Raw genomic sequence first — 17,232 nt, 5'->3', positions numbered from 1 at the left:
TTAAATCTATTGTGCATGTTTATTAGAGAATTCTAGTCTTTTTGACAGTCAACTAAATTTTTAAGACAAAATACATTTTCATAAAAGGCATGGACTAAAATTAATTCATATATTCATAATTTAAAATATCTCAAAATATAACGTTTATGACAATATGTTTTAAATTTAATGACAAAGGTGATTAATTGCTAGAAAATATTAAAGTTACGCATAAACAAAATACAAGCGTCTAATATTTTTATAGTCTTTATGCAAGTCTTGATGAATTTAATTTCAGACTGAGGTCACTGATTAGTGATTGGTATATCTTCAGTAGATGGTATATAGGGCCTATAGGCAGGTGATCGACGGACCCGATAAAAGGAAGCATCAGGCATGCCATGCCTTATTACAAACATGAAAAATAAGTCTTCATATTTCAATCCTCCCCCCCCCCCCGGTCGTAAGTAAACAAAAATTACTCAACGGCATCTTTAAAATGCCATAAGTCTCTATTTCGAGCAAAATGTCAGAGAAATCAGAATTCATCTTGAACTTGTATAAATCATGTACACTCTACTTCAAGATAGTTGTGCAAAAATTGCCCAAATGTTGTATGATTTTGCATGATTTACCCAGTGTTGGATAAAAAGAAAATACCCAACTTTTAACCAACAAAAGTTTGACCCGATCAGAAATTCACCCAATTTTTCTCACCATCAAAAAATGTGTAGCATATTAAAAAATAGTTGGGCGAATAAAATTATGATCTATAAAAGGACATAGTGTCGCGGCGGGACTCGATCTGCGGATCTTGTGATCCACATGCAGTCTTGTGACATCAGTGGCGGATTCAGGGGGGGGGGAGCACAGGGGGCACGAACAAAAGGGGGGAAAGGGGGAAGGGGGTAAAAGAAACTTGAGAGAGAAAAGAAGAAAAAGGAGGGGGAAAAGAAAGAAAAGAGAAGAGAGAAAAGGGGAGAGGAGAAAAAGGAGAGAAAAGGCGGGAAACGTCTATAGGTCGGACTCCTCTGCAAAACAGCATTATTATGCTATATAACAACGCTGAGTAGGGCCATCCCTCCGTTTGCCATTTATAAGTGTGTCTTTAAGATTGTAAATGTATAAAGTTTTAATTTACGGAAAATAAATACACAATACAATACAAGGGGAAAAGACGGAAGAGAGAAAAGGGGGGAAAGGAGATAAGAATAATTAGAAGGGAAAAGAAAGAAAGGGGTAAGATATTATAAGATTTTTTTTTTACCGGGAAAGGGGCTGGGGGCACTCAATGTTGCAGTATGCATAATATGGTGTCCCTTTGCCAGGCGTGTAGCCCCCCCCCCCCCCCCACCAAAAAAAAAAGGACAAGAAGAACAACGACAAAAATTAGGGGGAAAGAGAGAGTTTTTGTGACTAAAGGAGAAAGGTAAAAGTGAAAGTGAATTAAACAACGATAGAAGAGAGGTGCGAGAGCATGAAGAATTGCATTTCTTTTAATAGAATAATGGGATAACAACCAGCGGGCGCTAAAGGGGGTATGAGGGGGGGGGGGGGGTAGCGACAACCCCACCTGTCAGGATTGGCGGTAAAATTGCGCTCACTGTCGGGAAAAATGAGAAAAGGGGGAGGGGGGAAATGAGAGGGAAAGAAAAGGAAAAAAAAAAGAAAAGGAAAATAAAGGAAAGAAAGGAGAGAGAAGAGAAGAAAGAAGGAGAAAAAAGAAAAAGAGGAAGGAGAGAAAAGAAAGGAAAAGAAAGAAGAGAAGAAAAAGCGGAGAAACGGAAAAAAGAAGAGAAAAGGGAAGCAAAAGAAACGGGGAATGCCAGAGGAAAGAGATAGGGGAGTGAGCGTCTGAGAGAAGATGGGTGGGAGTAAGTAAAGAGAGAGGGGGATGTTGGGTGGAGTCACCACGTCGAGGGGGGCAAAAAGATACGCATAGATGATTATGTTGCTGTGTCGGGTCCGCTGTGTCGGTATTCTTGCTCGATCGTCGTGTACTATATCAATGTAGAAGTTTGAAATCGGTGAGATGTACTATAATGTCTGTCGGCCGGCATTTTTTTCTTCCCTACAAATTACTGTTCAGACAAGGATTAAGAGACGAAAACAGTACAACGGATCGTCTTCTTTCTTTCTCCGTTATCAAAATAAGAAATAATAGCCTTCACGACTTGTTGCCCCCCCCCCCAGCAAAAGGTAAATTATCTATCCCTGAAGAGACCTATACATAATGCTAAACTATTAACAATTTTCACAGCTAGTGATTTTTGTTTTAATACAAATAATCTGATAATAAATTAACAGTTTTATAGTTTTTTTAGTAGTCATGTAATTATTTTCCTTTAAAGCCTGGCGCACACTTTACGATTTGATTATGATCCGATTTTTGAATAATTTGTACACAATTTCATTTGGACATCCATACATAAGTATGTAACATCTTAATTGCCGAGGATCTGAATAGTCATTAATTCAAATCCGTATCAGGACAATTACCCCCTGGGCAATCACCCCCCGGAAAATTACCCCCCGGAAAACTACCCCCCAAGGACAATTACCCCCTGGAAAATTACCCCCCGGAGAATTACCCCCCGAGGACAATTACCCCCCATGGACAATTACCCCCCGGAAAATTACCCCCCGGAGAATTACCCCCCGAGGACAATTACCCCCCAAGGACAATTACCCCCCGGAAATTTACCCCCCGGAAAACTACCCCCCGAGGACAACTACCCCCGAGGACAATTACCCCCCGAGGACAACTACCCCCCGGAAAATTACCCCCCGAGGACAACTACCCCCCAGGACAATTACCCCCCGAGGACAACTACCCCCGAGGACAACTACCCCCCAGGACAATTACCCCCCGAGGACAACTACCCCCCGAGGACAACTACCCCCGAGGACAACTACCCCCCAGGACAATTACCCCCCATGGACAACTACCCCCGAGGACAATTACCCCCCGAGGACAACTACCCCCCGGAAAACTACCCCCCGAGGACAACTACCCCCCCCCCCGAGGACAATTACCCCCCCTCGAAACACCATTACCTCCGAGGACAATCACACCCAGGGAATTTGCAACACTGTGACGTATAATGCGAGCTCCGCTTCAAATTGCTTTTTAGAGAAAATGTCATGAACTTTCGTTTTCTTAATTATTTATGACGGCATAGATTTGTTTCGTACAGGGGTTGTGTATAAACATATTTGCAATAATTATATTTAATTATATTTTGGGTGAATGTATGTGGAAAATTTGTTAAGGAAGAATACAGATTTTTTTTAAAGTTTTCTAGCACAGGGCAAATAGGCGGGGAGCTCACAAGACACGTCACGGAGTTGCATATTTGTGTTTGCACCTTCAACAAATCATAATTTTCTAATTTTTAATTGGTGAAACTTTTTCAAACTCTAGGCCATATGAAAGATAGAAACATCCACTACCTCCATCTCAGAAAAGGTTAAAGCAGGCATTTTTACTTTATTTTCCCCCTGAAACGTGGTCATGGTAATTCTATGAACCATATGAAATTGACAAGCTTTTGTTCTTAACGAGTTTAACAGAGATTAAAAATCGAAGGGACGCTTAAGCATTAGTGACGATGTTCGCTTCTCACCAGCTTTGTTTGACGTTATTCAGTGTGGCCTCCAAGTCTCCTAAAACTTTGACTTTTCATGAATTCTGGAAGCAAAGGAATATGTCTACTTAGACTGTGCTTAAAATTTATTTTTTGTTTAGCTGTTTATGGTTCTCTAGTGTACGAGTTAATGTGGTGAAAATCCTATTCTTGTTTTGTCATCATTCTTTATATAAAAGAAAAGGTATTGAACTTAAAATGTTGCGGAGGTAAATTGACATACAAGATGCAATATTTTAACTATTTACATTCTCTATCACAAGTGAATAACTTTAATAGCATTTCAAACAGTGTTTCAATTTTCAGTTTTATTTTCACTTCCAACAGAACTATCAATATAAACAATTATGACAAGAAATCAATTACATAAATCATTTTGAAAATCATTAATTAAATTACAAAAGAATGTATACATGTGCTGTAAGTGATGTTTCGTTTGTTTAAAAGTAAAAAACTGTGAAAATGGAGGGATCTACTGAGAAGCGGGATTTGTAGAATGTGGATCCCTCAAAAGACGGTAGTAATAAACATATGGAATAAATACATATACATTTGGAGACAAAACAGATTAATCTGAAATTGTGAAATGAGAACTTATGAATTATAAATTCATAATTTAAAAATGTATAACAACATGCTTTTCCTACGTCTGGGTGAACATGATCCAACAGAGACATAGGACGAAGACTGACATTATATGAAAGGTCACAAACGCAATCTGTGGGGGGGGGGGGGGGGGAGTAAAACACGAGTTGACTACGCGAAGATTTAATATGTTTTATAAGATTGTAAAAGAAACGAGTTCGCTTTTCGCTTAAAAGAATGGAGTGATGGGGCAAGTTTAGTACAAATACGTGAAAAGTTCCAAAATTTGAGACCGGCATAGATAAATGTATTTAGAAGAGGTAAATGAAAGTCACCACAATGTAATTTTTTTGTAGGGGGGTGGGGGGAGGAACACATCATGAATAAAATTGAGAGCATGTCATTACTGTTAGTTTACAAAAACTGGCCTAACTGGAAGAGATAGAGGTCATTAATTATTAACATGCTATTTTCAAAGAATATAGGATTTGTAAGGGAACGCGACTGAGAGTTGCGATTAATACGAAGAGCTTTTTCTGCAACGATAAAACTTCTGTCCAGCAAATTTTGGCGCGTATTGCCCAAAACCATATTTGAAGAGGATAAACATGATAAATATTAATGATACATTAACACAAATAAAACACCTTCCTGCTGTCTTGAAGGAAGCCAAAGGAGGAGACTTATCAAAGTCATGTACTAAAAACAGAGTTCTGACATCCCAAAGTAAAACTCAGAGGCAAAGATCATCACAATCATGCTTATCATATAAACATGAAACAGTAAAAAAAAAGAGAATTAAAAAAAAACTAGAAACTTTTATCCTGAAAACAATCAAATGCATAAAAAAAGAAGATATCAAATGATATCATTCTGTATTCAACAATGTATATACGTAACACATCTCTTAATGTAAAACAAAAAATCCCATATAATGTAATGCCAAGTAAATGGGAGGTCCTGCATGTTAAAACAATTCACCTGGACTGATCAAAAACTGTACAATAGCATAGGTGACTGATCGTTAGTGAAGATTATGGGACACGCCCCTTAAAAAATCTACAATGTCTCTCCCATGGTAATTAGTAACGAGCCTGATGAGCCGGAGATTGGTATCTTGGTACACTCTCCTACGTGCGGGAGGCGCCATTCCAGCTTGCGCTTGCCCGATGCTAATCATGCTTATCATATAAACATGAAACAGTAAAAAAAGAGAATTAAAAAAAATAGAAACTTTTATCCTGAAAACGATCAAATGCATACAAAAAGAAGATATCAAATGATATCATTCTGTATTCAACAATGTATATACGCATCTCTTAATGTAAAACAAAACATCCCATATAATGTAATGCCAAGTAAATGGGAGGTCCTGCATGTTAAAACAATTCAACTGGACTGATCAAAAACTGTACAATAGCATAGGTGACTGATCGTTAGTGAAGATTATGGGACACGCCCCTCAAAAAATCTACAATGTCTCTCCCATGGTAATTAGTAACGAGCCTGATGAGCCGGAGATTGGTATCTTGGTACACTCTCCTACGTGCGGGAGGCGCCATTCCAGCTTGCGCTTGTCCGATCGTTACTTCGTTCATGGCATGTTCCCGTTTTAGGCAGGTCAAAAACTGCCAAAACGAGGGGTGGTCGGCACCGACGCCGATCTGGAACCTTCGGTGCCAGCCCTCCACATGATTGTTCGTGCGAAATTCCCCCTGCAGTGTCGCATTGAACATGTTCCACATTATGGGCGGGAACCTCGCTGCCTGGCGACCATGTCCCGCGGCTCTTTGAGGTCGACCCACATAAGTATCCTCAAAATAATTGAGGACAGGTTGCAGCTCTGCCCTTGCAATGCCTGCCAAGGCTTCAAACGCCTCCACGGTGTCTTCCACTGGCACAAATGCAATCGCTCCTATCATTCTCGCCTGTGTCCGGATCTCCTCATCCTCGTTGTAGAGCACCTGCAGCCCTTCTTGCTTGATCTAAAAATAATAATATAAAACTCATAACAGTACATGTACCAGCCCTTTCACACTTCAGAAATATTGTTTGTTGTCTACCCATTGAGCAAAATGCATAGATATTGGTAACTGTTCATTTAGTGTGGGGGAGGGGGGAGGAACAAACCGCTGTCCCCTATTTTTTCGCCCGAATCCGCCAGGGCTGCCCGAAATTTTCTCCCTTGCCTGACTATACGCAATGAGCGTTTCCTATAGGAGAAAATAACATGCTTGTATCCTACTCAGCTTCCTTGTGGCCTACCAATTTTCAGTATAACTATCGATTATATTCCCCCCTCCCCCTCCCCTGGCGATTAGAGGTCCGTGTTTTTTCCAGGTCAGTTTTAGGCACAATCGAAAAGAGATATAGCCCCTAGCCCCCTACCCTCTAATCATCATATAAAGTTTTTGTTACTGGGCTTGAAAGGATGATTAAAAGAAAAAATATTTATTAGAGTCCTCCCCCCCCCCTCTCCTCAGCATTTATCATGGCTTGCAAGTCCACTTACTCAAATTTCAAACTCTACCTAATATTTGTATCACTATTTTTTTTTTTTTTTAGCCATGAGCCTTGAATGTACTATTTGATCAATAAATGGCGGGTAAAAAAAAGGGATCAACTGTCAATATATAAATATCACCATACCCGTTCATGTATCCTCTGACAGAGATGAAAAAGACATCCTTGAACGTGAGCATTTGGAAATGCCTGGGAAAATGCGTTCTTCGCTGCAAATTCGTAGTCGATCATGATTCTGGTTGGGTAGAACGCCCTTCCCTCCTGTAGTGCTGCTAGTACCCTTGCATATAATATGACGCCTGGTCCTTATTTAGCATGAGGCAATAAACCAAAGGCACCACATGTCCCTCATATGTGGCGTGGATTGTCCACAACTGGAAGAAGATGGTCGGCACTACCTTGAACGTGCCATCAGCGAACCAACTTTCAGACGTTGACAGCAACTAGTAGCAAAACAGAATGAATACATTTGCATCGAATATTATATATTTCAAACAAACAAACTGTTTCACTTGCAAAATTGTATGTTTTTATTTCCAAGCTATTTTATTTACTTACTTACTGTTTTTTAATTATCATAGCATGATAATTAAAAAACATAATCGAAATAGGAGATCATGTCGTATCAGAACAATACCCCCTCAGGGGAATTGTTCTAGAACCGATCCTGTACTTTGTCGAGAATAATAACCAATTTTAATTTAATTTCAATTTCAATTTTATAGGAAGTATTTGGATATCTTTATGATGACCTCACAATTTCAATTCATTCTAATGAATCCTGAAATCTTTTTTACTCAATACGTATGCTTTTGCAGCACTTCCTAAAATTGCGGAACCGTAGAAGGCCAAATGGCAATGAACCCCAACACTTGTTCTTACCTGAAGGTTCCTTTCCGTAGTAAACACTAAAATCCGGCGAGGGTCGTTTCTTCCAGAGTCGTGATAAAGGAAAAGCTCTCCACCCAGCGTCAATCGTTGATCTACAGGGATTTCCAGATCTTCCACAGTCATGGGAATGGGGAGGGCGTTTGGGTTCTCTTGGCGCTGTCTCCGGATATTCCTCCTCATGTTGTTTAGTGATGGTAGCGCTGCCCGCCCTTCCTCTGTTACCTCGCATAGTGTCGCCATAAGCACCTGTTGTGGTCTTTCATTGGACTCAGTGGCCCTTCTCTTCGTTGCTGCTTTAACCTTCGTAGCATTGCTTCTACCATGGTTAGGCGGATGGTTATGCTCCGTTCTATCGCGGAATTGGTTATCACCCATGACCTATTAGAGAAAAAGAAAAAGAGAGAGAGAGAGGAAGTGTGGGGAGAGAGAGAGAGAGAGAGATTGAGAGAGATAAAACATTATTCCCATATATATAGGCTATTAATCATCCACTAATTATTAGGCATTATGGATGGTAGACGAAATGGGCATTTAGAAAACTAGGAATCAGACAAAATGAAAAATAGACCAAATGGTAATAGATTAATTGGGGATTAGACCGAATGACTGTCGTCCTAGATGGCCGCTAGATCTAACGATAAGTAGACGAAACTATTATGGGACAAAGTGGATAGTAGACTGGCTGGTTGTTAACCAAACGGCAATTCACCCTAAATAGCTACATGTACGTTGATCTCAACACAACGAATTAAGTTTCCTAAAAAGCAACTCCTTGTGATTTTTTTGTTAACGGGGAGTCCAACATTGATAGTTAACTTCTCAAGACTAAACCTGAAAAATTAGTGAAGCGTGTTGAACAAAGTTTGAATTTTTGAAAGTTAGAATCACTTTCATCCCGTAGATACAAACTTAATTGTTTATTTGATTGTTTTGTGTTTGTTTTGGGTTTTTTCCCCTTTGTCACTATGATTTGATTTTGTAGTTAAATTTCTGTAAATATGTTCATTTATTATAACTTTCATATTTGTTTGTGAATTATATTTTCATTGTTTTAAATTTTATTCGAATTTTATGTAATCACTGCCTCGCTGAAAAAACAGCTTTTGCTGAATGCGGGCACAAGTTGTATTTGTTTTTAACCATGAATAAATAAAAAAATTAAAAAAAATATAGGTAGGGCTCTTCGAATTAGCCGAATCGGTATTTTCTGTATAAAGTAGCGGCAGACAACTTTATAATATAATAATATAATAAATTTAATTTATATAGCGCTAAATACAAATGTCTCTAAGCGCTTTACAAATATATTATTACCCCGGTCATTGGATTCAGTGCTTACCCGCACACAATGTGTGCACAATCTCCACTCCCTGGGGAGCATTCCAGCCAGGCGTTACATGACGCTCAAAAACTGTTTGACCAACAATGACGGTCGCATCCTACCGGGTACCCATTTAACACCTGGGTGGAGAGTAGCAAGTGCAGGTTAATATCTTGCCAAAGGATATTAGTGCCGTGTCGGGATTCGAACCCTCGACCTTCGCATCTCCAAGTCAAGCGCCTTAAACCACTCGACCACGACACTCCCTTTCCCGTTTGTTCCTACACACAAAAATTATTTCTAGAGAACCTGTAATAATATACTCTCCATATTATATTTTAAGTAGTGCCCCAAGGGTGAAGGCGCTTGGGAGAAGAAAAAAAAATCTTCATATTTGTGTACAAGACAAACGAAGGGTTATTTGTCACTACGGCACAATCCAATGAGAGAATTGCCAATTTGAGATTTGCATGGATGTATATAGTGATCTCATATATCAAACATTCATTATTTTCTTATCATTGGTCCGATTTATTCCAAACTTTTGCCATTCTGTTTCTCTGATGTATCTGCTTTCATTCCTTAAAAGCAATGGAATTGTTACAAGGGTTGGATTTCCTTTGAACCGTAAAGATACTAAAGTATGTCCCTTTTGCAGCAAACATCTAATGCTGTCGAACTTTGTAGGAATTATGAATATGTCATGTATGTCCTATCTGTGAAATATAAACGTTAGCAGTGTCCTAATATTCAAATTATGCAAGGAAACCCGTTTACTTGCTAGACTTCACCGTCAGACACTATTGAGTGACTGACTGGCCTTTTTTCTTCTTTGGTAATAACATATATAAAATGAGCTGTAAAGGGTACATAAGCATTTGCCTACATCAATAACCCACTTCTTGTAATGGCCAAATTAAACTGATTGAATCACTGCGCAGCTTAAAACGTACGACCATTCGGTACAATGGTCTGAAAATCAGACTGTTACTTACTGGCTCTATAGCTCTTAAGTCGATTCGACAACTAATATTTGTTATTTTCCCACTTAAAGACATTTTCAAACCCCCGTTTTTTAGGAGAGTTCTAAATTAGTATTATCTTTCAAATGCCGTTGGAATTTAACCTTTTCATTTTTTGGCCTGCAAATGGGAATAGTACCTTTAACAGGATTGTATCTGTGCTTTTACAGAAATATTTGTGTGGAAACCAGAAGTAGCCAGTCATACTTAATCAAGCAGGTAAATGAGAGGAATGGGTCGGTGAAAGTTTAAATGAATTCCGATTAAAGATAAGATTTTATTTTGTTTAAGTTGCAAACTCCCCTCCCTTCTACTCTGTACTAAAAATCAGAAATCTTTATTTTCCTTAGACAAAATTTTCAGTTATACATGCACCCTAAATATACTATTTCAAATGTGTTTTCCTATCCAATCCTTGTATGGAAGAAATCTATTCCGTCATCAACAACGAAGAGAATTAAGTTGATTACATTTTCTGAGCAAATTGGAGAGGAGTGCGGATACGCCACAATGTTATCGATAATGTAATGTCATTATTATTACTGAAAATATTATTAATGACAATTTTAATATTTTCCTTCTTAAAGCGTCTGGTAGACGCCGTAATAGAAAATGAGGAAAATAAAAGAAAATAATTGATTACATTTTTGTTTCCTACTTCATAACTGGAAGGGGTTGAGCTCTAAATCTTTCAGAGTATTGTTCAAAAATTGTATTGCATATCACAAGCCATCTGCAGAAAAAATCTCATCGAGATTTTGAGGGCTTGCAAATGTGTGATACTATCTTTAAAGACAAAATTTGGAAAATTAGCTACATTAATGCCTTTGCTTAATTGTAGTGAGACTGTCAAATTGATGATTTGTCAGCTCTGAATGCGAACACCATGCACACCCATCGATGACCTCCTGTTACCCTGCTTAACATCCGTTAGTTCATGGATGACTGATCACAAGTTAAAGAACAAAATAATCACAATTCTAACTTCAGGTCAGCGAAAATGAACAAAAAATAACATTAACAACAAAAACAAATCTTAATATCTCTATTTCATTTAATATTGACAGAAATTAAACTTGGTATATCTTGTCAGTTACTTTTATCATATTGGACCTATATGTCATGTTTGACTGTGCACAAATTAAAGACAAAATAACCATGTTTATTCCTAAAATGTATGTCATTGCTTCCTTTATTGTAGAACAATGTTTTTCAGAAGGTCGTTGACCTCCATCCATTACTTCATAATAATATTAATAATGGTGGCTTCTTATATAGCGGACATGTCTGTCACGTTGTGACGCTCCTGGCGCTGCCCCGATTATTACCCTTGCTTTAGCAAGGCGGCCACTGCGGCGCTCTAGCATTTCAACGAATTAATTCCTACCAGGTACTCATTTACATCACCTTTGAAATGTGGCTATTCCTCTCTTGTTTGTGTGTTTGTGTGATTGTATGTTTTTCCCTTAATAAACATGCTGGCTCGGAGTGTAACCTCACTAGTCATAAGGACCGCGATTTATTACGTGGAACTTCCGATACGTGAAGAACCGCTATTCATAAAACGGAAAGAGGGCCACTATTCACAAAAGCGTGAGGACTGTTATTCTTGAGGACCGCTATTCATAAAGTGAGATAAGGGTCGCTATTCATAATTCACATCTAGGGGTCATTACTCTTAAGGACCGCTATTCATAATACGAAATCGGGGTCGCTATTCATAAACAAATTGATGTCCTTTATTGTTTAATATGACATTGCATTTTTTGTATTCTATCTTTAATTTGTGCTCACTCAAGCATAACCTAATAAATACGATGTGGGGGAAGGTAACTGACTAGCTTGCCGTCTTTAGTTTCTTTCAACAACAAGAAGTAAAGAAATACCTTTATGACTTAATAATTTTTTTCCTCTGTTTGTGCTCAGTCAACCATGAAATGATGGAAACATCGTCACTGAAAAGTGGGGTGGCAACGCATATTACGGAAAATGTTTGCGTTTTAGGCCGGTCTCCAAATTTTAAGTAATATTTTAATGTGGTTATTTGTTTAATCTTGTGCTCAGCTATAACCGTTAAGTAATTGATTACGATCTCAGTAGATCATTAATAAGCTTACGGTTCCTCTATGAACTGAAGCAACGACACTAATTTCATGAAGTTTAAACTGTGATTCTTATTTTATCCCCTTTACCTTGTGCTTATGGTAGGCAATGCCAGCCCACCCCCTCCCCTCCTCTGAAAATACCACTGCAAGGAGGTCCTCTCCGAGTGTGATGTTTGCATATAGTGCGGAAAATCATCAATTTGGCTGTCCTTAGCTACAGCAATGACATTGATCTTGCGAATCATTTATTTTTCGGTCTTTAAAGGGACTTGGTAACATTGTTTATATGAGAGAAAATGGTGCTAAGGCAGTGACTTCATTGCTAGATGTACAATTAAAGATAATCTGAAAGTTTGAGTGAAAACGGACCATTATTAATGATAACCATTGGGAAAAACTGATCTCACTGATCGATTCCTTAATTCTCCCAACTATATTATCACAATTTAATTACATTTCAGGTGAAAGTACATCGTCTTGTGACGATTGCAACAAACTGGCTCTTCATAACATTCCAGACATTTTAGTGTTGAAAGATTTTAAAAAGCCTGTCTTATGTCTTATTTTCATGGAAAAACGGTTTGGAAAATTCAAAAATGGTTGGGAGAATTTACTGTTAATCACTGTTAAAGGGTGTTACTCAGTGTCCGCTTCAAAGAAAACCGTGCATTTATTTGTGGTTTAAGAATTTTCTCAGGATTTTTTGCCTGTAAGTACAGTAAAAGGAATATAATAAGTAAGATTTCATACAAAAATTACACCGTTTTTTAATCAACCTTCAACAATGTTACCGAATCACTTTTTGAGTTCTTAATACGGCCGGGGGGGGGGGGGGTGATTATGCCCCCTTAAGATCGCTGCCGTGAAACGGCCGATCTCCGCGAAAATTTGCACGCATGTCAAGTGAAGTGTATTATACAATACTATGATAATTTCAATTTTTTGAAAAATTCACTTATTTGCATATTTATGGTAATTTATGCAAATAAGGTCATAAATCACATTTTACCCATAAATCATATATTATTCATATTTAAGCATCCGATTTTCAAAAACATTCTTTTAAAGATGCGCAAGACTCGAAAGAAAAAGGTCAGCGAGCGTCGGGGCGCCATCCATATGCGTTCCCGAACAATTAGAAAATCGTGGAGGGGGGGGGGCATAATGCCCAGGGGCGGATCCAGGAATTTCTTCCCGGGTGCGTATATGGGGGGCACACGGGGGGGGGGGGGGGTAAGAGAACATATAAATATTTTTGTTTTAGTCCCCCAAAACGCAACGACTCAGCCAGCCGCTGAATAAACGGGGGGGGGGGGGGGGGGTAAGCGGAGATAACTTTTTTTTGGGTCCCATAAAAATTGCTGAATAAGCGGGGGGGGGGGGGTGGTAAGCGGACCCCACTTTTTTTTTGGTCCCATAAAAATCGCAGAAAAAGCGGGGGGGGGGGGGGTTTGGTAAGCGGACACTTTTTTTTTTGGTCACGAAAATTGTAAATTTGACATTTTGTTTCGTTGGAGTCAACTTTTTAGGTCAGGCATTTGTATATATATATATATATATATATATATATATATTTTTTTTTTTTATTTATATTTTTTTTTATTACAAACAATTATTGAATTTTGGGGCCCGTGGGGCACGTCCCTGTTTTTCAGTACATTTTGGCGAATTTAGGGCTGATTTTAACATATTTTTGAGCGGCCGGGGGGGGGGTACGTGCCCCCTCTGCCCCCCCCGGCCTTATTAGGGTTAAGGTGTGTTGAGTCAATTATGACTCAATGGCGACCTCTGATTTTTATGGAAACGTTACGTAAGAAAAACGGACACAGTTGTGTCTCGGTGAATTCGTTTAAAAGTTTGCAGTTAAGAATTTATAAGGAGCTGTTTAGGGGAACAACCCTTTTGAGCCGACTGTCCATTAATTATATTGACCAAAGAGATCACTGGTCCTAGGAAGCCGTGCGTCTAAAGTTTTAACTTAAATTTATGCTATGCTAGTGTCCATTTAAAAAAATTTGAAATTATTATATGAATTGTTAGGCTCTGTTCAACCTTAATCATTTTCATATTGGTAATATATTAGACAATGGGCTGTGGCGTAGAACCAATAGGCTCTGGGACTTATGTATTGTAATAAACGGTTGGTACAAGTCATTCACTCCACAATATGTTGGTACGTTTGATGCTTACCTTAATTTTTGCTCTGCATTGTCGTGTGTTCCTTCGTAGCTCACATTCAAAGCCCTCGTACCCATCTGCCAAATCTTTTTGCTTGACGTACATGTATCCTCCCAGGAGGAGCTTTCGCCCACCCCTCTCGCTCTGTATCCATTCCATCTTTGTGAAGTTTGACTTAATATGCCACAAGTATTGAATCAAATTCAATTGCCAGAAGACGCATGTATCAAATCGAATTCGATTGCCAGAAGACGCATGTATCAAATCGAATTCAATTGCCAGAAGACGCATGTATCAAATCAAAGTACGGAATTTACATTTCTTAGAAATTTAACAATACATTGCGCGCAGATGAGTACGCGTTACAGCTAGTCTCCCCCAAAATGGCCCAACAAAGAAATTAGGATGTAAGATTTCATTATTTATGCATCCTCTGTAACTTTTCTAATCAGCTGATAGTATATTTGTCTTTGTATGCATAATAGGCCCTCATCCACGATCTATTCCAAACTAAAGGTTCTCTTCATGTTTATAAATGTAATGTAATATATATATTTATATATATATATATATATTTCTGTTGTCATGGTGAACTCAAATATGTTTTCTTGTACTGTAATTTATTTTGAAATAAAAATTGCCTTCAAGTTAAATATATGGTATGTACGGTGCCATATTAAAAGAAAATAAGTATGTCTTGTCCTTTTTTTTCTTGCTCGTTCACTAAATCAAGAAACAAATGTGCCAATACGTGTGTACATAGCTCTTGACGAATGCCAGAGTGATGCAAAATAAATAGTTTGTGAAGAATTTAAGATTGGGCGAAACTTTTCATTTCTTAAGAGGGCACTGTGTCTAACAAAAATTTGAAATAACGCTGCTCAAGAGAAATCCTTCGTAGAAAACAGCAACCACAGTGGTGTTGCATACATTATAGTTAAAGAAAAATGTGTAGTAATGAGAGGAACATCACGCGCAAGTATTTGAACGAATGTGGGTTCATGCACGGGATTTTATGGGCTCGTAGCCTTCACAACATCTCTCAATGTGTAAAATCGTCTTTTGCTATTGAATCCTGATTGTCTTCGGGGGGGGGGGGGTAGTTGTCCTCAGGCGTAGTTATCCATGGGGGCGGGTAATTGTCCTCGGGGGGTAATTCCTCAGGGGGTAGTTTTCCGGGGGGTAATTGTCCTCGGGGGGTTGTTTTCCGGGGGGTAATTGTCCTTGGGGGGTAATTGTCCTCGGGGGGTAATTGTCCTCGGGGGTAGTTGTCCTCGGGGGGTAGTTTTCCGGGGGTAATTGTCCTTGGGGGGTAATTGTCCTCGGGGGGTAATTGTCCTCGGGGGGTAATTGTCCTCGGGGGTAGTTGTCCTCGGGGGGTAGTTTTCCGGGGGGTAAATTTCCGGGGGGTTATTGTCCTTGGGGGGTAATTGTCCTCGGGGGGTTATTCTCCGGGGGGTAAATTTCCGGGGGGTAATTGTCCTTAGGGGGTTATTGTCCTCGGGGGGTAATTGTCCTCGGGGGGTAATTGTCCTCGGGGGTAATTGTCCTTGGGGGGTAGTTTTCCGGGGGGTAATTTTCCGGGGGGTGATTGCCCAGGGGGTAATTGTCCTAGAACCATTAAAATCATTAAATCTAAATTTCACGGGATTTCATGCTTCTTTCGAGGGGGAAGCTAAATCGGCTCAGAAACGTTGTGACGTCAGACCTATTTATTGCGACTGTCTACAATAATATTGGGAGCATTTTCGGCCTTTTTTCTCGATTAGAAGATTTAAATGCTTACACTTATTTCGATTATTAATATTATTATCATTATTTAGAACAAAATCAGGAGGATAGTGGTAATTTAGTTTTCAACATAAAAAATAACCTCCGCCTTTCAACGAAAATAGGATCGCAAGATGATCGTGTGGTGAGCGCCGAATTCCGAAATGTATAATAGCCATTTATTTTCTTATGGAGCTTTCTCGTTGATAAACCGGTGCATGGTATGCGCACGTAGCTGACGTTCTTTGAAAAGAGGCGACATTCACACTCACATTCAGTATTATGAGGTCGAAAAAAAAACTTTAAAAAACGGAGAAAGGGGGGGGGGGCGTGTAATGTTGAAACGTTAACATCTAGTGCAGTAATTTTGGATAGGATACTTTGCTTAGGAATGTTTCTTTTTAATTCATAGAGGAAAAGGAAATGTGGAGGAATCTATCAAAATCGTTGGTGTAGAATTGTCAATTCTGGCATTTTTACCTCTGACATTTTCATACCGAACCATTAAAACGCATATTTACCACTGACAAGGTCTTTCATTCTTTGGGGAAAGAAATATGGACATTTCCTTGCCTCTCAGCCTACTTAAAAATGGAACATAACTCAACAAATATACAAAGACATTTTTAATTGTTTCCCTTTATACCAACTTTTTATTCAGAAGAAATACAACATACTTAGTGTATCAAATGAGAGATTATAAATAACTCCACCAAATTTCCCTTTAAGAGAGGGTTGAATATTCAGGTCAAAATTTAATGACAAATTTTATGGATTAAAATTCATTCATTTAATATCAATGATTTAAAAATGATAAAACTTAGCCATTCAAACAAGGTTGACGGATTTATAACGTGGGCAACTTATTAATAACCGATTTTACAAAGGGTTTACTTGATTTATGAGGTCTACTTGCGAAACATTTTCCTTCTAGATTTTGAACATTGCCTACACCCCCCCCCCCCTCGCCGGCCGCTATTTTGTTTTTCCCAAACAGTTTGCTTATGCTAATATTTCCGGTCATCTGATTGGCTGATATATTACGTCATTAGCAATGACGTAACCGTTCGGGTGAGTGATAGGGTTATAGAAATCATGCAGAATCTCTTTTTATTAACCTATCGTTGGCTCAATCGGTAGGGTCAGCGTAATAAAATCTTAGAGTTGTGGGTTCAAGTCTCAGTTTATACAGTTTTTTTTTTGCCTTTATA

General features: G+C 38.7%; 2 protein-coding genes across 2 annotated transcripts; both read right to left on the bottom strand.

Moving 5' to 3' along the window:
- Positions 1-3,882: 3,882 nt before the first annotated feature.
- LOC115922599 lies at positions 3,883-7,016 on the bottom strand. The gene is made up of 2 exons (XM_030981742.1): positions 6,861-7,016; positions 3,883-6,196 (listed from the first exon to the last, which is right to left on the bottom strand). Exons 1-2 carry the CDS (start codon positions 6,963-6,965, stop codon positions 5,648-5,650), a joined length of 654 nt encoding a protein of 217 aa, XP_030837602.1. The 5' UTR covers positions 6,966-7,016; the 3' UTR covers positions 3,883-5,647.
- LOC115922843 lies at positions 7,007-14,440 on the bottom strand. The gene is made up of 3 exons (XM_030982569.1): positions 14,264-14,440; positions 7,617-8,003; positions 7,007-7,177 (listed from the first exon to the last, which is right to left on the bottom strand). Exons 1-3 carry the CDS (start codon positions 14,408-14,410, stop codon positions 7,007-7,009), a joined length of 705 nt encoding a protein of 234 aa, XP_030838429.1. The 5' UTR covers positions 14,411-14,440.
- Between the last annotated feature and the right edge of the window lie 2,792 nt (positions 14,441-17,232).

Source organism: Strongylocentrotus purpuratus, unplaced genomic scaffold (genome assembly GCF_000002235.5).
Source record: "Strongylocentrotus purpuratus isolate Spur 01 unplaced genomic scaffold, Spur_5.0 spur5_scaffold_12, whole genome shotgun sequence".
Classification (NCBI taxonomy): Eukaryota; Metazoa; Echinodermata; class Echinoidea; order Camarodonta; family Strongylocentrotidae; genus Strongylocentrotus; species Strongylocentrotus purpuratus.
This window is presented reverse-complemented; position numbering and strand designations above follow the sequence as displayed.